General features: G+C 35.1%; 1 protein-coding gene across 1 annotated transcript in view; it reads left to right on the top strand.

Annotated features, from left to right (window-relative positions):
* Positions 1-21733, top strand: part of Atp2c1 (ATPase secretory pathway Ca2+ transporting 1) — a 129731-nt gene that overhangs the window by 103938 nt on the left and 4060 nt on the right. The window contains exons 17-26 of the mRNA XM_047563250.1: positions 3426-3582; positions 7243-7413; positions 8754-8851; positions 13893-13943; positions 15506-15672; positions 17197-17265; positions 18158-18274; positions 19189-19336; positions 19839-19934; positions 21033-21174. Coding sequence (XP_047419206.1) covers positions 3426-3582; positions 7243-7413; positions 8754-8851; positions 13893-13943; positions 15506-15672; positions 17197-17265; positions 18158-18274; positions 19189-19336; positions 19839-19934; positions 21033-21174 — 1216 coding nt within the window. The remainder of the gene's footprint in view (positions 1-3425; positions 3583-7242; positions 7414-8753; positions 8852-13892; positions 13944-15505; positions 15673-17196; positions 17266-18157; positions 18275-19188; positions 19337-19838; positions 19935-21032; positions 21175-21733) is intronic.

Raw genomic sequence — 21733 nt, 5'->3', positions numbered from 1 at the left:
TTTGTGTGTTTCCTTTTCCCATTTTTTTCAAGCCAAAGAGTTCTTTTTACTAAATAAAAACCCAACAGTGAAGCAAATAGATATAACCCAAATCCAAATCCACAGAATAAGGAAGAAGTCAAACTGACACAAGTAAGGGAAATTTGCCAATTTAAAGATTACTACAGTGACTTACATAGTTTTATTTTAGAGGTCTTTTGTTTGAATTTGATGAGGTACATTTACCTCTTCTTTCTTCCTAGAACAAATAAGTGACATAAACTCATAAGTACCGTTGAAGGCAGAGGATAAGACATAAGGCTAAAGACAAGAAAGTCATAATTCTGAAAGAGGAGCCAATAGAACTGTCCCAGAACCTTTTCTATTTTCTTTAGGCCAGGCCATTGGTACTCCGTTATGCCTGTGTAATATTGGAAATCTGCTCTTGGGGACAGGAGTGGAGGGCAGGAATCAGGCTTACGGTTGAAAGCACAGTGATTGAGTCCTTTTCATTTTCCTGAAGAATAAGCCCCTAGCTTTTAATTTGTCTCTTAGAATGTGTGTAGGCGGGCATCTCCCTAGCCTCATTCCCAAAGTTAGAATATTGACGAATCTTAGAAAAGGCGATTAGTCCCAGGAAGATTTCAACACTGAAGAACACTTCTAACCAAGATCTGTTTTTTGGAAGAGCTTACCCATTCCTGGGCTTCATCTCATCACCCAGAGTCAAGGTCTACCAGTTGATGAACTCTGTCAGTACCCATGGAGCTTTTAGTCCTTCTGCTTCATCCTGAATGTAAATAGACTGGCATAGATTGCTAGATACTTGGGGAAAGTCATTAGTGTAAAAGACACTGACCAAACCAACAGAAATAGAGGTCTCAGAGAAATAAAAGGAATGCCAGATGTTGAAGAAAATTTTCAAAGACCATAAAATTTCCAAAGTACTTTGAAAACAAAATACTTTCAATAGGATATTTATCAATAAGGAATCTATCAAGAAGCAGAACAAAAAATTAGAGTGAGTAGTATAAGAGAGAAGTTGAGAAACTTTAAATTAAAATTAAAAAATACTAAAGATTCAATATCTGCCTAACAGTGGTAATAGGAGGAGAGCAGAAAATGGGAAGATTTTTGTGAAATAATGCCAAAAGTTTTTCCAGAATATAAAGATTTTAAGTTCTATAATAAAATAGCCTCTGATTGCTCAGCACATTGAGTATGTTAAAGGGGGCAGGGTGCAGTTATGGGATAGACCCAAGGCCTGTAATCAAGAAATTGGAGGACACTTGGAGAAGGAGAATTAGAAAAACTTCCAGAGATTTTTGAGATAGGAGGAGAGGTCATATTAAATGGTTTAGGTGGAGGGAAGATATATAAAAAGGTTTAGGAATTTAGAAAAAAAGTTCCTTTTTTATATTTTTCTGTGTCAACATCAGATACTGGGAGATAATACAGCAAAGCCTTTAGAATGAAAGGAAGTTTATTTTCAGCTAAACTTATAAAAGTGAGGATAAAATAAAAACATATCTCACATCACATACCCTCTTTAGAAAAATAATGGTTGATAATAAGCCAAGGAAAAGGAAGAGTTAGAATATGGTGAAGATGGCGGTGATAGGAAGTTTCTGATACTTGGGTGTGGCAGGCCTGGAAATGGGCCAACTCAGATTAAAAGAGGGAAAGAGAACAAGACTGAAGGAGGTCTCCAGTAAAATTACAGAAATGATAGCTTACCTGTTTGTTTGATCATGTGAAAATTATCAAATGGGAAGGGTTTTATATCACATTGAAGAGTTTGAGAAAGTTTGAGTGGTTTAAATAAAACTAAACAAGTAAGGCAGTTATTAACTTTAGGAGACAAAATAAATGGGAAAAGAAGTATTTACGTGCATTATCAGTGAGAATTGATTGTGGAAACATCATGTTCTCCTGCTACCCCCTAAACACCCAAACACTTGCTCACTGTAGTTACTTGGGAACTCTTGCAGGTGGAAGCTTCATTATCTGTGCACATACACAGTCATGGCAAAGATGAGGAGCAGCTAATTGTGTACTGGCCTCTAAATTTCCATTTGGAAGTGACAAAAGTACTTTTCATATTTTTTGGCAAAATAAGTTACATCTCACTTTGGGATTAAAGGGGTGCAGCAGGGAATCATTCCTACCTGCAAGGAGAACTGAGATGTTTGTGAACCACTGTGGTCATTACCATTCTTGACTTAACAGTGAGGAATCTTAAACAGAATACTGATACTTTTTGCTTTAACTGTATCAGAAAGATTAGGATGGGGGAATAGGTGGGGGTAGCCAAATTCACAGTTGTCACAAAAGATACTATTTAAAATTGATAATTGAAGGGAGTAGTAATAGAAATGTGTTAAAAACACAATGATAAATACAGAAGATAGAAACTAAAAGAGTTAAAATTGACTTGCCTCTTTGAAGTAGGACTGAGGATGAGATCTGTTGGGTAGGGACTGTAGTTTTTCATTATAAACTTTTAAATATTACCTTTTGTTTTTATTTGTGTGGTGCTAAGGATTGAACCCAGGGCCTTGTGCATGGTAGGCCAAATATTTCTTTTATTATGATAAATAAAAGTCTAATAATACCCCCAATTTCAAGGTGGTTGTTAGAATTAAATAGGATCACAGATAGAAAGGTAGATATAGATATATAGATAGTAGCTAATAAAAAACCTGAACTGTTGTTTGTGGGTTGGTATTAGATCTTTTTGTCCTTTTTGGATTATGATTAGCTTCTTCCCTGATCTCAGTGAGCCTGATGGAGCTTAGTATAGTATTCCCTCAGTGTTTGAGATGGTAGGGTAATGTTGTTTTCTATAGAAGGTATAGAAGCCTCCCACACGTGACGGGTTTTTGTTTGGTGGTATTCACAGTTGAACCCAGGGGTATTCTACTACTAAGCCATAACCCTGCCCATTTTATTTTGTTTTTAAACAGGGTCTCACTAAGTTGTCGAGGCCTCAAGCTTACCATGGTCCTTCCTCAGCTTCTTGAGGAGCTGGGATTAAAGGCATGCATCCCTACTCCTGGCCCACATCTGAGTGTGTGTGTGTGTTTTTTAAATACCAGGAATTGAACCCAGGGCCACTTAACCACTGAGCCACATCCCTAGCACCCTCCCCATCCCCACCTTTTTTTCTTTTAATTTTTAAGGCAGGATCTTGCTAAGTTGCTTAGGGCCTTGTTAAATTGCTGTGACTGTCCTTGAACTTGGGATTCTTCTGCCTCAGCCTCCTGAGTCACTAGGATTATGTGTGTGCCACCATACCTGGCCACATAAGAGTTTTTGATCTTCAAAGTTCAGGTACCATTCAGAGGTTTGAGTAACCTGGGGATTATGAGAAACACATGTCATTTGCTTTTGGATTCCAATAGTAGATATATGCAAGTTGAAATGAAACTTATTTTTCTTCTTAGGACAGACCAGAGATTTGTTTTATGAAGGGTGCTTATGAACAGGTGATTAAATACTGTACTACATACCACAGCAAAGGGCAGACCTTGACACTTACCCAGCAGCAGAGAGATATGTACCAACAAGAGAAGGCACGGATGGGTTCAGCTGGACTCAGAGGTGAGGCCATTTTGACTTAGTCCCTAGGATGGAAAGGGATAGCCTTCTTTTAATTGCATTTGAATTCATCCTTCACATCTGAGCAGTTCAGTTCTATTCCAGGCTTTGTCCAGCTCGATTCCTTGCCATTTCTGAAGTGCTTTAGTTCAGTTGTTTAACTGGCCCCCAAAAGATGGAAGGTCAGGAATGCAGTGAAATATGAAATTTCTGGTTCTTATAGATCTGTAGTGGTATTTGAGTGGGTGATAGAAATTTTATTTTAAAAAAGTTGATCTTGTGAGAAGGGAGAGGTAAAATAATGTTACCCTTTTCTTATTTTGTCACTTGTCTTTATCATTAGTAGAATTAAAATACTTTCCTAAAAATGGAAGTCTTGGGCCTCTAATTTATCTTTTAAACTAAGGTGATGCTAACTTAATCCTCATCTGCTGTCTTCGTTCTTTTGCTGCTCACCAGGGAGATGAAGTAGTGTCCAGATTCTGCTTATCTGTCTGTCTGTCTACCTACCTATCTCCTAAATGTGGGGTTCTGCTGTGTACCATATATCAGGCCACTTCTCCTAGGGTCACAGTATAGGATTGAGTGGAGAGGGGCATATACCTGATTCTTACCTTTCAAATAGTCATCTGACTTATGCAGAATATATGTATTTATGTATTCTCCCAAAGAAATTGGAAGAGTTGACTTCCTTGTACAATTTTAATGAAATGTAAGTCAAATACTACAATTGCTCAGAGAAAGGAAAACAAGTTATATGAAAAATGTTCTTATTTGTGGTTCACTTAAGTGAGGGCATTCTTTGGCTTTCATACATTTGGAGAGATTAATAGGACTTCGGGTTTTACGATAAACTAGGTTTAGAAAGGTATTCTGGGGATCAGAGCATGCTCCTGTAGCCTGTTACCACGCTTTGTTCCCTGGCCTCTGCATCACTCTCCAGGCTGCTGAGCCAGAGTCACGCCTTCTGTCCTCCTTATCACTTGTTGCATCCTACCTGGGTTATGGACTGTATAGTGATCATTTCAGAACCTCACAGTCTGTCTCCAAGGAAGGAGAACGTTAGAGCTTCCTGGCTGAAAAATTTTCGTGTAGATGGATCTCTTTTTATATTAGAAAAATGTTTTTAAAGAAAATAACTTTCTTCTCCTTTCCTCCTCCATAATATCAGAGGTGGTGATAGAAGATTTTAGAGTTTCAAGTGATTTTTTTTTTTTTTTTTTTTCCTACAGACTTGAGTCATAAACATGCCCCTAGACCAACACCTCAACTCTCAAGCCTTTAGAATCCCTGTGGCCACAGCAGATTTTTCTCCCAGAATCAGTTTTGGGGCAGGAGGAACCTCTTCTCTGGTTGAACTAGGACAGGCTTAAGAGTAGTGAAATGAGACCCAAGAATTTTTAAAAAAATAAATTTAATTTATCAAGCCAATGTGCAGTGCTACTGGATATTCTCGGGAAGTGGGCACAGGAGTGTTCCACATGAACTGAATGTGAACAGACCAAAACTGTTTAGTGACCCTAGCCACAGGAAACTCAAGAGTGTCTGACTTAGGGTGATATTTCTTTGCCTTCCTTGTGCCTATTTCAAGGCACAAGACTATTCCCACCACAAGCTAGTCTGAGAGAATGAAACTGGTAGGGTTTGGCCCAGAATTATAATTGTTAAAGTAAGGGCTAACTTAGGTGACTTGAGGGTCACTGCAGGGAAGCTTATGTAGCCAGGAACAGTCTTTGTTGCTAAACCTTGTGTATCAAGAGGCAATAGCACCATCCCTAAGGGGTTCCTGAGAAGACACATGCAAGGGTGGGAAGGGGCGTTGCTCCCTGGGTTACCTCTTTCTCCTTATGGGGCTTTGACTCTTCTTTTTATCCACTTTTGCTAAGATGCACTTAATTTTTAAAGTGTGAGGGACACAAAATGCAAATCTGTTTTTCTTACCTCTTGATCTGTTGTGGTGTCTTCACCTTCAGTTTGTTGGATTTATTTCCAACCCTTAATAAAACATTGAAACTGTTAAAACAAGGAGGTGGTAGAGTTTTGTTATTCTTAGTACCGTACAGCAAGAAAGTTTCAAGGTTGATGTGAATTTAGAGAACTCAAAGTGATCTGAAAGTTATGATGTCTGCTTCTGTTTTCCTTAATTTTTGGAACAAAAGTTTTCACATTTTTTTGTTTTAAATAACTTTCATCTGAAGGGTTGTGAAGGTTTGTGTATATATAGTATTGTGTTAAAACATTGTGAAGAAGACTAGAGTTGGTAGTGGGGAAAATTTTTGTTTCATAGGGTTTGGGAAATTCTATTCTTCATCTTCGTCTCTTTGTGCTCTCCTTCCCTTCAATCCCTGAGCTTGCCATAATGGAAGAAAAGAAAACATTTTAAATTTCAACTGATATGTACTTATGTTGCATCTTATAAAACTTATTTCTTAAAGTGCTTGTGGTCTTAAATTTTGAAATTAGACTGTGTATTGGAGGCATTCCACATGAAAAATGTTCAGCTACCCTTGACTAAAGGGTATCATTAGATCTTCATTTGTGCTAAAGATGTGAAAAAGTAAATACAGGGTACTAGCCTTTCCACCAGTTTCACCCCTCCACTGGGAGTACTCCAAGCTTATCTCCCTTCCCTGGAATTACAGATGTACAAATTGGTATTCACTGTCACCTTCTTTTACCATCTGCCTCTTTCCTAGCACCAGGTGTTGAGTGTACAGCAGCTCATTCTTTTCAGAGTGAAAACCTTTGGGGCCCACATCTGTATAAATAGTTAGGTGTATCTCTCTTACATTGGAAAAATAAAAGTTACTTGCCTTTGAGCTCAGTTTTCTAGTTCTCCATACCTTCTGCTTGAATAAGAATAGATACTTTTCATCTCTGTGGGACTTTTCTAATAATATCCCAGATGCAGGCATGCCCCTCTGGTGCATAAGGATAGTTAGCAGAGGTTCCAGAATTCTGAGAGTGAGCTAAATGAATAGTACTCTATGCTCTATTTTCAGTGCTCAGAGATGACAGGAGACTTAAAGTAATGGTACAGTGGTATTATATACTATTAGAGAACCACAGTTAGAAACAAGAAAGACTTACTGCTGTTCTGCAAAGAGTGAAAAAAACCTAAACTTTTTATTACTGGTCTTATGATAACTTTATAGATTAACTTTACCTTTCAGGGTTTGTTATACATGCAGTTGTAACGGGTTGTGTCTAATTAATACAGACATATTTTCCAACTTGAATTTTTCTGGAGGACTGTGAGATGGGAAGATAAAGATACATTAGTAGCCACCATCAAAAGTGTCTGTTTAAAATTGACTTTAAAGGTTAACAAACCCATATATTCTCTGAAAAATGAATTTTTTTTCTAAAGAGGCAGTAGTTTCTGTGGAAAGTAGTTGCATGTTGTTGATCTGCAAAAACATTCTTCATTCTCCTTCAGTTGCTTTCTCTGCTTAACAGTTCTGTAGTTTTATGTCTTAATTTTTAATAGCTTTTTAAAAGAACCATTAAACTATAATGTCTTGGTGTGTAAAATTTTTGGTTTTTAAAAATGATATGACATCTACAGATAACATTATAATTTTAAGTGAGTTATTGTCAACTAAATTCTAATGTTTGTGTAACTTATATTTTCTTCTTTGGATTTTATTATTATTTCCTAAGTTCTTGCTTTGGCCTCTGGTCCTGAACTTGGACAGCTGACTTTTCTTGGCTTGGTGGGAATCATTGATCCTCCTAGAACTGGTGTTAAAGAAGCTGTTACAACACTCATTGCCTCAGGAGTATCGATAAAAATGATTACTGGAGATTCACAGGAGACTGCAGTTGCAATTGGTATAACTAGACTGTTTCATTTCATTTTTAAAGTTTTTCTTAAAATACTGCAGTGTATTGTTCTGTGTTTACATCATATTGAAATTATACATTTAAAACTTTTTTGTTCTGAGTCTATATGAAATTATAGGCAAAAATTGATTATAGCTTAAAAAGTGATATGTTATTGAACACATATAACTGAGCCCAGTGTGGTGGCAAACACCTGTAATCCCAGGTTCTTGGGAGACTGAGGCAGGAAGATCGAAATTTGGGGCAAGTCTGAGCAACTTAGCAAGACCCTTTCTCAATGTAAAGTTTTTAAAAAGGGCTGGGGGTGTAGCTTAGTGATGAGTGCTTGCCTAACATGCTTGAAGTCCTGGGTTCAATCTCCAATGTTGTCCCCTGCCTTAAAAAAAATAAATAAAAATTTAAAAAAATATATATGTATGCACACACACATACATATATACATACATATGTATACACACACGTATACAAATAAAACTAAATTATTATGAAATCACGTGTATTTTATTCACATACAGATAATTGATTATTTTTAACTTTATAATCCAGTATATTGATAGATAAAAGTACTACCTCATGCATGTGAAAGGAAATATGAAATTTAGTTTTTCTTTTCAACCTAAGTGTGATTTTTCAAAGCAGACTTATACATAAATAGGAAGAAACTAATTTGTTTTCATTGTTTATACATACACATGTATAAAAATAAATAAAATTTGAATGTTACTTAAGATTTCCTTAAGAAATGTAAGGAAAAAAAAAGTATGAAAACTTACTTCCCAGAGCTCCTAAATTATAATTCATACTGATAAATATAAGAGTTTGCTAAACTCCATTAGTTCTGATTTTTATTAATATTCTGGGGTATGGGTTCCAAACTATGTTATCTAAAACCATTAGAAACAGTATTATTGGAAGAAAACTTTTCAACAGTTATTTTCATTTACATATGATTACATGGTTACCACAAATCCACCACTATCGTGCCTGGCTTCAGATACTCTACTTAAAGAGCATTCTGATCTTGGTTAGAATTCAGCTGCTGAGCAGAACCTGATTGTCCTAGTTGTGGTTCCTAGGGTTTGCTGGCTTTAACAGTGAACACTTTTCATTCTTATTTGTAAGTAAATACAAAACAGACCGATAACATCTCAGACTTACTATATATTCAGATAGGCATTTCTTACTAGTAGTTTGTCTTGTTATTCCTTGATATAAAGACATTTTATACTTAAAAAGAAAGTGTGAAAAATCATATTGAATATGGTGTTGACTAACCGGTCAAATTGAAGCAATTTGGTTCATTATATTTTTATCTCTTATCACTTTAGCTAGTCGTCTGGGATTGTATTCTAAAACTTCCCAGTCAGTCTCAGGAGAAGAAATAGATGCCATGGATGTCCAGCAGCTTTCACAAATTGTACCAAAGGTAGGCCTGCCCTAAAGCCTTTTAGACTGAGAGGCCTTATTCTGACTGTTGACCATTACTATTGTCTTAATGAAACTTTACTTGTGAACAAGTGATACATGATGTGGTCATTATGGATATTTTGAAAAATTGTTAACTTGAGCAAGAACTGCATTCCTTCTGAGGAAATACTATGGATTTTAATAGTGCTTGTGTTTATAAATTAGAGAATGGATAAAGATCATTACTTTGTATTTCTTAACCTTTTGTTTTTATTTTAGTATGAGAGTATATTTTTTAAAAAACAAGATCAGGGCATTTTTTACATACAGTAAAATTTGCCTTTTTAAAAAATATGTAGATATGAGCTTTGACAAATGCATACAGTCTTGTAACCATAACCACAGTCAGCCTGTGTAACAGTTTGATCAACCTGCCCAATTCTCTTATGTCTTTCTATAGTCAAGTGCTTCCCCTACTTGCAGCAATTGGCAGTCACTGATTTCTTTCTTTTCCAGAATGCTCTAAAAATTGAATCATATGGTATGAGGCTTTGGAATCTGCTTAGCATAATACATTTGAGATTTAGCTATGTTTGGAAATTATTTAATAATTTATTATTATTCACTATAATAAAAAGTGTTTTTTTTTAATTAGGCAGGACTCTTCCCACCCCACTTTTTTTCCCCACTTCATCTTGTAACTCTTAGAACCAACATGTCCTTGAATTTCTGCTTTTGCAGAAAGTTGAGGAGCTTTTCTTTTATTAGTGTTACAAATAAAACAACTTTTGTTCTAAATCATCAGTTTGCTGAAAATTTCCCACATCCTAAAATCATCTTAGTTCCTCATTCAAATATTTTTCAGCTTTTTTTTTTTTTTTTTTTCATGATTCTGTGGAACATTTTTTAAACCTTTCTACATTTTGACCTAGAGCCAATTAAAAATGAGTGTGCAGTTTTGCTTAATTATATATTAAATATATCTGGAGCTCTCAGTGTTTTCCATTTGTGATTTCTTTGAGTATGTGCTACATTTTCTAGTGATAAAAATTGTCATTCTCTGTTTTCAGATTTTGACATTGGTATTTGTTTATATTTCCACTGAACTATTAACCAAGTCCCCATAGTATAATTCAAATTTGTATAGTGTAGTCACTGTTATTCCCTTTTGCTAGACTGAGAAAACAGACATAAAATATAAAAGAATATAAAGAAAAGAAAATTCCTATGTTTCCAAGTTTAACCTAAGCTCTGAGTTAGTGATTTCTATTCAATTTCTATTTCAATTTCTAGTAATTTCTCTTGTGTGTGTGTTTTGGATCTAAATTTTTTTAGGCTTTCTTTTTTTTTTTTTTTTTTTTTGGTGTTTGCGTGTGTCCGTTAAATTTCAGTAGTTTTAATCAACAAGATTGACTTACTCTTTCTGGGACAAAAAGAACAAATGTTTCTCTGGGTGGTGTTATGGCCATATGTAAAAAATCAGGTTATATTTCCACTTTACATTGAGATCTACTTTGTCTTCTAGTGGCTACTCTTATTTTTGAGATTCCATTAAAAGCTTTGAAATGTTGAAATCTTATAATCAGCTGATAGGTGTACTGGATGCATGCCAAATAAACTTGCTATTATATAAAAAAAAATATGGCTTGAGTCCAACAGTTGGTGGCTTGTTATTTCTTGGTAACCCACAGTAGCTATAAAGGAGTGATTCACAAGTTTCAAAAATTATGTGGGGGCTGGGGCTGTGACTCAGTGACAGAGCACTTGTCTATTGTGTGAGGTACTGGATTCGATCCTTAGTACTGCATAAAAATAAACATATAAAACAAAGGCATGCTGTTCATCTACAACTACAAAAATTAAAAAAAATAACTATGTGGAACAAAGGCAATATTTTGCTCTGTACAACCAGAGTATTTAAAGTACACATTTTATATTAATGTTCTGTTCAGTCTGCAGCTTTTGTTAAAAACTTTTGTCATATTTTAGTGCTGTGTGCTACACAATTTCTGCAGTAATTAGAACTTTCACTTAAAAGATTACCAGTATACTTAGAGTATATATGTAGCTTAGTCTTTTTTGAAGATATACTAAGGAGTTTCTATATAGATTTTTGAACCTTATTTTTATTTATTTACTTATTTTTGTGGTACTGGAGATTGAACCCAGGAACTAGGATGTACTAAGCAAACTGTCTACCACTGAGCTACCTTCCTGGCTCTTACCATCTATTTTTTATTTTGAGACAGGATCTTATTAAGTTGCCCAGGCTGGCCTTGAATTTGTGATCCTCCTGCCTCAGCCTCCTGAGTGACTGGGGTTACAGATATGTGCCTGTATGCCCAAATGAACTTTATTTTAAAAGGAAAAATATTCTCCAAATATGAGTTATTTGATTAATGGGACCTAGAGGACCTACAGCAGTGTGATGTTATAATTCAATGAATCTTTTTTATTTTTTAGAAAATCTTTTGATTTTAGACGTATTACCAAAGTGAAACTGTGAAGTCTTGATGATACTAAGATTTATTCTGTTGATAATTCATTTAACACATATTTTTAGAACACATAATCTGTGCTGCCTTGGAGCTTAAATTCTAACATAAATGAAATTTTGTACATATATGGGGGTAGTGCTAAAGAGCACCATTGTAAGCAGGCACGAGAGGTATAGAGGTAGGAGACAGAGATCAAAATTTTAAGAGCATGACTGGGAAGTTCTCACTGAGAAGGTACTGTATAATGAAAGGGCAGGCCATGTAAGGTCTGAGGAAAGAACACTGCAGAGAGAAGGAACAGGGCAGAGGCCTTGAAGTGAGTGTGCTTGGTATGTGGGAGAAACAGTTCAGGCAAACAAAGATTAATGATGAAAGAGGACTGAGTGAGGTGTGTACTTCATGCAGGACTTGGCAGATAAGAAAAGACTGGCATTTGTACAGAGCAAAGTGAGAAGTCATTGGATGGAGCAAAGGAGATTGTGATCTGACTTGTGTTTTAACACTTTCACTGTAGTCATTGTGTTAAGAACAAATACCAGGAGGCAAGGGCAGAAAAAAGAAAAATCAGATGAGAAGTATTGGCCCGGGGAAGTTGGCAATGGATTTGGAGTAAGTGGTTGAATTCTGGATTTATTTGAGAGTGGAGTCAACAGGATTTGCTGTCATACTGCTTGAGGCATGTGAGAAAAAGGGAAGAATTAAGGATGCCTTCCCAAATTCAGAGCCTTAACAATTACAACAATATAATTGCCATTAACAGAAGATAGGATGGAATAAGATTCAGAGGAAATAACAGTTGTTTAATTTTGGATATGTTTGAGATGAAACATCCAAGAGGAAATGTGGAATAAGTAGGTGGATTGATTTCATCAGTCTGGATTTCAGAAGCAGTAAGACTGGATGGGCTTCCCTAATGAATAGGGGTTTCTTAGACCTCATCTAAAGGAAAGTCTAAAAAACAAGCCCTTATGTACTCCAACATTTAGACTAGGGAAGCAGGAGAGTCTGCATCGAGGAACAGCCAGAAAAGCAAGAGGAAGACCAAGTGTTTTGGGAGCAGGGAGTGATCAGCTTTGTCAGGATGCTGCTAAGAGGTTGTTAGGAGAGACATGACCATTCTAATTAGCAGTGTGATGTGGGTTAGTGGTCCTTGGATGATGGTTTTAGTGCAGTGGTGGTGTAAGAACCTGACTGAGATGGATTCAGGAGATAGGTAACATCCTACAGAGGTTTGCTCTGGAAATTCTCCCCTCAGTTTTTTCCTTTATTGCTGCATCTTCACCATCACTGCCTAAGCATGTTGTTACTCCTTTCATTAAAAAAAAAAAAGAGAAAGAGAAAGGAAAAGGAAACAGGGACAGCAGGAGTAATGGGAAGGGACAGGATGTGGGGTCCCCCCCTTTTTTTTTAATAATGGAAGGATTAATAACATGCTTGATGAGAAAGATTCAGCAGTGAGGGGGAAAAATTGATGCATCATGGAGAAAAATTTCTTGAGTAATGGTCTTAAATAGGTAGGAAAAGGAAATATTTGATTGGTACTAGAGATATATTCAGTTCATCTTTCATAAAACAAGAGAAGGATAGTGCCTGGACAGACACTGAGTGGTGGGAATTATGGAAATTTTCTTCTGATTCTGTTTTCTCTGAAGTAGGAAATAAGGTTGTCAGTTAAGAGCAAGCCTGGCAAGGGGTAGATTGGAGAAAGGAGAAGAGAGAACTAATAGGAACTAGTCTTCTAAGAGCTTATGGTGCATTTTATGGGTATTGGAATTACCATAACTTGTGAGTATTGAAGAGAGAGACAGTGAGGCTGAAGTTAAGATCTTTGTGAACTGAGAGGTACAGGAACAGAGAATGCCTGCAGTTAGTGGCAAGTATAAACTTCTGGGACATTTACAACTGAGGTGTTTGTGAAGGGAGATTGGAGGACATGCACCCCCTCTGAGCTGCCCTGGTGTGGTACTGCAAGCTGTAAGGGATGTACAGTGTTGTGAAAAACCTAGGTTAAAGCAACGTGGCAGAGTTGAGATATAGCACTTGTTGGTTGACTGACTTTGGGGCACAGCGAAAGGGTTTCAGGAAACTGGGAAAAGGGGTAAGAAAAGAAGGGTTTAAATGTATAGTTTGGAGAGAGGAAATCATAAAGCAGTTGCGGATGTCCATTGGAAGAAGGCTAATGATTATACTAAATATAAAAAAGTGAGCAGTGAAGACAGCAAAGGGAAGGATCGTTTTAATTGTACACCAGTGTCATGAGCAACAGATGGAGGAGAATTTTTTCTTTTCCATGTCTGCAGCACTCCAAGAATAAGGCTATTAGACCTTGTCATATAAATTGGATGTCTTGTTTTGATTGCTTATTTCCAGTGGTACTTTTGGTAAAGGTTGAAATGACCATCAAATGTCTTGACAGACATATGGCATATTAAGTTTGATTTGTGTGGCAAATTAAATACAGCTTGAATTTATAAGTTAAAAAGTCATCGTTATTTTAAATGCATGCGTTATTCTGATATCTCCTAAAAGTGAAAATTTTTAATGCATCCTATGTTTTAACAGGTTGCAGTATTTTACAGAGCTAGTCCAAGACACAAGATGAAAATTATCAAGGTAGGTGTCTAAAAATCAGATTGCTTTATTTCTCTGTACAAAATACTGCCTCTTTGCATTACAAGGAGTATTGATAGAGCACCAAAGTCAGAAGTATTGTGAAGCAAAACTGGCATAGTTTTTTAAGAGCTTGATGTGGAAACACTAATAGAGAATTTAATTAGGAAGATGTGGAAGAAAACTTTATGAATATTCGCAAATACAACCTTCTTTAAACAGTTTAAATAGTGTAGCAGTATGTTCTGACAGGGTTCATGGTCAAATCATCCCAATGGGAATAGTGATAATAAGTTAAAAAATGAATATATACAAGAAAAAAAGCTTTTTAAGAGTGTGAATAGTATTTAAAAGACTGTGGTTACTTAGATTTATTAACCAAATGTACCCATGCTTAGCTTAACATCAGGGATATGTTCTAGAAATGTATCACTAAGGTGATTTTTTTCACTGTTTGAATATCTTGAATATACTTAAACTTAGATGGTGTATGTCAGTCACTCAGCATCACTTTTTTTGGGGATGTGGTGTACCAGGAATTGAACTCAGGTTCACTTAACCACTGAGCCACATCCCCAGCCCTTTTTTATATTTTATTTAGAGACAGAGTCTTGTTGAGTTGTTTAGGGTCTTGCTAAGTTTTTGAGGCTGGCTTTGAACTCACAATCCTGCTGTCTCAGCCTCCCAAGCCTCTGGGATTTTAGGGTTTGTGCCACCATCCTGGCTCATCATGGCCTATTGATGTAATCAAGAGATGTGGTAAACACAAGGGTGTGACACAGTACACTTTTCTCTCTCTTTATTTTAACTAAATAGTATACTCTAAAATAATGGTAAAAAGTATAGTAAATACATAATTATTACCAGGTATATTGTAATTTATGTGCTGTATTTTTTATACAACTATTAGCACAGGTTTACATTAACTTTACCACAAACATGAATAATGTGTTGTGCAATAATGTGAGGACTTGGATTTTAATAGGCATTACAAGTTTTTCAGCTCCATCCACTATGGTATATGTGGTCCATTATTGACTGAAATATTATGTAGCACATGACTGTACATAAAAGTAATTGTCATAGTATTCAGTGGGTTTAATTTATTAATGACAATTGCCAGCTATTGTATATAGTTCAGAATTTTTCAGTTTGGCATTTTTGACATTTTGAACTAGATAGTTGTTTGTTGTGAGGGGCTGTCTTGTGTATTGTAGATTCACAGCATCCTTAGCCCCTACTGGCTAGATACTTTGGCTTCCCCCAAGCCAAGACAATCAAAAATGTCTTCAAATATTGTTAGATATCCCTGAGGAGACAAAATTGTCCCTCTCTGAGAATCATTGAGTAGTTGATATTCTCATAGTTCTCACAAGTGAAAATATTAATAACAACTTTTCCTAAACTTTATTCTATTAAAAACTCCACATTTAAGTTTTTTGAAAAAATGGGTTGTTTGTGTTATTGTGAAAAAAATAGTTGAGCATGTTTTTTTACCCCATATCTGTACGGAACAACTTTATCATCAGATTCCTCACTCCAGTGTGTTTTCTGCCCCTCTTTAGTCTCTACAGAAAAATGGGTCAGTTGTAGCCATGACAGGAGATGGAGTAAATGATGCAGTTGCTCTGAAGGCTGCAGACATTGGAGTCGCAATGGGTCAGACTGGCACAGATGTTTGCAAAGAGGCTGCAGACATGATCCTGGTGGATGATGATTTCCAAACCATAATGTAAGCTTTGTTTCAGTGAATGCATATAAGAGAATCTTCTGTCCTTTTCCCCAGATGGTTCCCCATCTCATCCCCAGATGATTCAACTGGAAAAGAATTAACAATATTTAAAATTGAGCAAATTAAATCATGTTTCTAGATTAATCATGTTTTCTGGCCTAGTGTGTAGTTCTAGAGAAAATGATTTGTATGGATTGAATAGACATAATAGATGGTAGGGCTGATCTTTTAAGAAATACTGAATGCCAGCTAGGTATCATGTTGTTCTGGGCACTAAAACTGGTACAACAGTGGACCTTCATTAGGGGCCTTTTAGTTAAATTCAGGTTCTTAGGAATGTGCATATGTATGACCTTAACAGTAAGAATTAAAAATTATGAAGTTCACATCCATTCTTATTCCTTATATCAGTAGTAGATTCATATTGCTCTCATTTCATGATATAATTTATTAAATTTGAGTAGCGTTGTTTCATTCAGTTTCCAATTGATTTAGGACTCCACAGTTTAATACCCACTGGTGTCAGTTTCACAATGTTTAGATGGATATCATTGTAATCTCAACCTGTCAGGTAGCCTGAACTTTACTCATTTCAATGCTAAATTATAATTTCATGTCCCAGGATACTTTATTACCCAATAGTGTCTTAAAGATATGTACTTGGGAGTTCAGAACTCAGAGCATTGCCAAACTCTTATAAAGATGTATGTTTTTTCCTCTCCCTGCTTAAAGTTGTATAAAAATCTGGGAAGAAAGAAGTTGTTTTAAAAAATATGTATTTTCTTAGATTGAGCCAAATGAAAGAGAATTTATGACTTTTTGTAAATTAATGTCCTTTAATTCCTCTCTAGTAATATATATTATATATACTTGTATGTAGGAACAATAGCTTATTGCCATTTAGTTCCTGACATATATTAATTTAACTCTTAAGAAAAACGAGCTTAAAGAGGTAAAGATGATTATCATTTTAGTACTTTAAATGTATAGCATTGTATGGAGAGGCAGTTTATTATTTTAATATTCAAATATCTTTTTAAGAATTAAAAAATAAAGTGAAGTTAGATAGATGTCAATATGTTTGATTTTAGTTCATTGCTGAAATAAATGTTTTATATTCTAATCTTAATTATGTGAAGAAAATAATAGACTTTTTTGTCTTTTATTTTATTTTATTTTTTGGCACTGGGGATTGAACCCAGGGATACTTTACCACTGAGTTACACAAAAAGTTTTTTAATTTTGAGACAGGGTCTTGCTAAATTGCTTAGGGCCTCACTAAGTTGCTGAAGCTGGTCTGGAACTTGGGATCCTCCTGACTCAGCCTCTGAAGTTGTTGGGATTATAGTTGTGTGCCACCATGCCTGGCTAATAATTTATTTAATTGATACATATACTAGTTGGAAATTTATTGTCAAAATAGCTTCACAATCTTTTATCACAGATATATCTTTATTTTTATATGGAATTTTCTTTATTTTTATGTGACATTTTCTGACTTCATCTTTACTTTTAAAATTTCAGGTCCGCAATTGAAGAGGGTAAAGGAATTTATAATAACATAAAAAATTTTGTTAGATTTCAACTGAGCACGTAAGTTTTCAATAAATTTGTCAGCTTGGGTCTTTTAGATAAATTATAGGAAAGTAGAACTTAACCTAGAAACTTCTGTGTATTACTGAGGGTTGTTTATAAGTAAGTTTTCTAAAGAGAGAATTACTATACAGAAATGGCATGATAAGTGGATTCTCAATAAGATAATTAGATGTCTATATTATCATCAAAGTATTTGGTCAGTCCTTTGCAGTTTCCACATTTGTGGATTCAAGTATGGGTTGAAAATATTTGGAAAAAAAATTGTATGTGTTCTGAACATCTATAGACTTTCCTTGTTTTTATACCTGAAACAATAGAGTATAACCACAATTTACGTAGCATTACATTGTATTAGGTACTGTAAATAATCTAGAGATGACTTAAAGCATTCAAGGGAATATGTAAAGGTATATGCAAATACTGTGCCACTTTATGTAAGGGACTGGGAATTTGGTATTTCAGGGATTTCTAGAACCAATCCCGCAAGGGATACTGAGGGACAACTGTATAAAACTTCAGGATTTATTTAGTAGCTTCCGAAATTGAAGGAGTGGAATAGGTCATATCTCAGTGTTTCTTCTTAGTGTTCTTTTTTTTTCCCCCAAAATAGAAGGACTTTCTGTAACCAAACAAACAAACAAAACTATTGAATATTGTTGAAACTGTTATGTAGATTTAAAAAATTTCTTCCCTTTGCTGTTGAAAATATTTTGCTAAATAATGTTAGGTTTTAAATGTTCACATGAATGAAGCATAGGTTACTTGAGTTCTGGGCTTCTTTTAAAAGCACAGTAGTAACGTGAGATTTTTAAATGCTAGAAAAATATCACCACAAAATCAATAGAAAATTTACTATGCTGACAGATTAAATGATTCTCTTTTTCAACAGGAGTATAGCAGCATTAACTTTAATCTCATTGGCTACATTAATGAACTTTCCTAATCCTCTCAATGCAATGCAGATTTTATGGATCAATATTATTATGGATGGACCCCCAGCTCAGAGGTTAGTTTTTTCATGTTTGAACTAGAAAGTTAAGGAAATTGTGATGCCCTAATTATTGTTTTAAATTTTTATTATGGATAATGTCAGAAATTGGCAGTAGCATATTTGTTATAAATTGTGTGATATGTGCATATCATTTATTCTCTTGAATGTTTGTTCATGTAACATGAATCTGAGCCTTTATGCTATGTCACTCACCTACCCTTTGGTTGAGAATATATCAGAGAATAGATAAGTCCCCCCCTATCCTGCAGTAAGCCTTTTATTGCTAAGGATGTAATGCAGTGGAGGAATGTCTGAGTACAGTGTCATTACCTAGGTTCTGTGTTAATACTAGAGACTTGGAAAGTATTGAAGAATTTGAGTGTCTGTTTTATTTTACAACAATGAGGTAGTTGAGTGATACATATCGTTGGCCATTGCAACAGATCATCCTAGTCAAAACGCCTTGTAGGAAAGACATTTCAAAGCCCTCTTGGTAGGTCATGCATTTGAAATAAATAATTTTACATGTAAATGAAATTGTCTAGCGTTTTGAAGGCAGATTATTAGTTGTCTATCAAATTGAGCTAAATAAGTGTGAAAGAGGAAAGAGACAGTGATAAAATCAGTCCTTGGGTTTGTTTTTGTTTTCATTTTGAGAGGGGGTTGTTATGTTGATCATGCTATCCTGAAACTCATGGGCACAAGAAATCCTCATGTCAGGCCTGACTTACCTGGTACTATAGGCATATGCTGGTAGAACTAGCAGTGGTTATTTTTGACTAGTCATAAATAAGTTTTTCTTAAGATTCAACATTTTGTTTTCATAAGAAAGCATTTAGATTCCTGGATAACTGAATTTAGTTAGTTTTAAAAGTAACAGATCCAAGCCTTAACACCTAAAGTAATTCCTTTTTCTGTTTGCTTTTAAGTCTTGGAGTAGAACCGGTGGATAAAGATGTCATTCGTAAACCTCCTCGCAATTGGAAGGACAGCATTTTGACTAAAAATTTGATACTTAAAATACTTGTTTCATCAATAATTATTGTTTGTGGGACTTTATTTGTCTTCTGGCGTGAGGTATATTCACTGGATAAGTAGCTATATTGTGCATTTTGTATGATAGGATTCTTAGTTATTTTGGTATGTTACACAGAAAACTGAAAAGACCTCTTTGAGTAAAAAATATGATAGAAACATTTAAGATTCTATTTTGTTCTCTGGGTTAATAGAATTGTTGGCTTAGGACTTGAAATCATTTAAATTTGCAGAGACATATGACAATAAAATTAATACATGAAATTTTGGGTAGAAAAACTGAGCCTTGAAGAACTACTTTATTGTAATTATAAATAATAAATGTATTTAAAACTGTATAGTTCATGAAAAGATTTTTTTACTTTTAACTATGTAGACTATAATTGTTCACTGGCTATAGGAAATTTAAGGAATTTATATGTTTTGTATCTTAGACTAAAGCTATTTATCATAATAGAAGGAAAATAATAACATTTCAAAAGCATGCAATATGTGATCGTTTGATTCAGCCATTGAAAAGTCATTTTGTTTTTTCTGTCGACAGCTGCGAGACAATGTTATAACACCTCGAGACACAACAATGACATTCACATGCTTTGTGTTTTTTGACATGTTCAATGCGCTAAGTTCCAGATCTCAGGTATGTGTCATCAGTCTTAGCTAATTGGCCCAACTGAATAGAGCTGCTTTTCCTAGTGAGGAGGCCAGGAAGTAGGAGTTTTTAGTTTTACTTGGTTTTGCAGCCACAGATTACAGTGCCAGGCACAGCCTTCCTACTAACTTGTGCCATTGGTTAACAATAAGGTTGAAGCACTTGGGGAGCTAAACCTTACCTTTAACTCAAAGATCAAAGAAAATCACAGATATCTTTCTTCCTTTACCTTATAAGTTGTAGCTATAGGAAAGATTCAGGTTAACATTATCTCAACATAGGACAAACCTCATATGCTCTACTAAAATGGTATGTCTCATTTTAGGAGAGTGTTGGAATAAGGACCAGAACAATTTGCTTGCCATCAATCTCTGGCAGTGTGTAAAAGTTTAGGATACTTAATTTTACTTTTCTTCACAAGTCTTACAGTAGGTGTGATTGCTATTTCTTGGTCTTAAAGTGTTTTAATAGAATATAATGGATTAGTACCTTGAGGGTGCTTTTTCAGAGCATATTGTTCTTGAAAACTAATTCTATCTGAGGCAGTAACTATTTGTTTAAATTTTAAAGCACTCTATGAATCTTTAACTATACCTGTCACCATTTGCCATACTAGAACTTTGTAAGAAGACTGGATTATCTCTAATTTTGAGACTGTTTTGAAGAAGATGTAGTATTCGTGTTTTTGTTTTATAAAAGGCACTTTTACTTTTTCTGTATACACATTACTAGGTCCATTCTTTAAGATTTTAGATTATCTACCACAATGAATGAATAGGAAAGACTTAGCAAAATACAAAGTTTCTTAGTGCTTTACGCTGAAGTGAGTTTCTTTCTTTTTGTGGTCTCATACAGTCTCACTCTTTTTAAGAAAGCCCTTTATTGATAAATAAAAGTTACTTTAAAATGTACCTTTCTTCTACCTGAATGATTTCAAAATAATAGTTAGAATTAAGAGATTTCATGGTATTGATAATCAAAGCTACCCAGTGATACTAATTATTAAAAATTGAAAATAAGTATAATAATAAAGAAGTTATTTGTATGACCAAGGAGTAATAATTGAACTTTCTGCTTTGCCAACAGACCAAGTCTGTGTTTGAGATTGGACTCTGCAGTAATAAAATGTTTTGCTATGCGGTTCTTGGATCCATTATGGGACAATTACTAGTTATTTACTTCCCTCCACTTCAGAAGGTTTTTCAGACGGAGAGCCTAAGTATACTGGGTAAAAAATCTTGTCTTTATATATTTTAGGTGAATTGTATTTTACAATGTTTGTTCTATTAATTCTTTCAAGATAGTGAAATGCGAAAGGTAACTGACATGACCTGGAAAAGAGGATTCCTTTTTTCATTTGGGGAAGCTCAGGGAATCATTCTCCTTACTGTAGGTGTAAATTTGTTTTTTTCCTTTTCCTTCGCGGTACTGTGGATTGAACCCAGGACTTCGAACATGCTAGGCAAGAACTCTACCATTGAGATACATGCCTACCCCTTCTTATTTTACTTTGAGAATAGGACCTTGCTTAGTTGCCCAGGCTGGTCTTGAACTTGTGATCCTCTTGTCTTATACCCCTGAGTCACTGGGATTACAAGTGTGCACCACTGTGCCTGGCCTGTTTTTTTTCTTTTTATAGGTTATCAATTGTTATAAAATTATATTTGGTGTTTCTGAAATACAGCAAACCAAAACCTATTATAAAGTAATTATAGTTTAGCCAGGTACCATGGTGTATTCCTGTAATCCCAGCAGCTCTGGAGCCTGAGGCAGGAGGATCACAAGTT

Source organism: Sciurus carolinensis, chromosome 9 (assembly GCF_902686445.1).
Source record: "Sciurus carolinensis chromosome 9, mSciCar1.2, whole genome shotgun sequence".
In the NCBI taxonomy this organism is placed as follows: Eukaryota; Metazoa; Chordata; class Mammalia; order Rodentia; family Sciuridae; genus Sciurus; species Sciurus carolinensis.
This window is presented reverse-complemented; position numbering and strand designations above follow the sequence as displayed.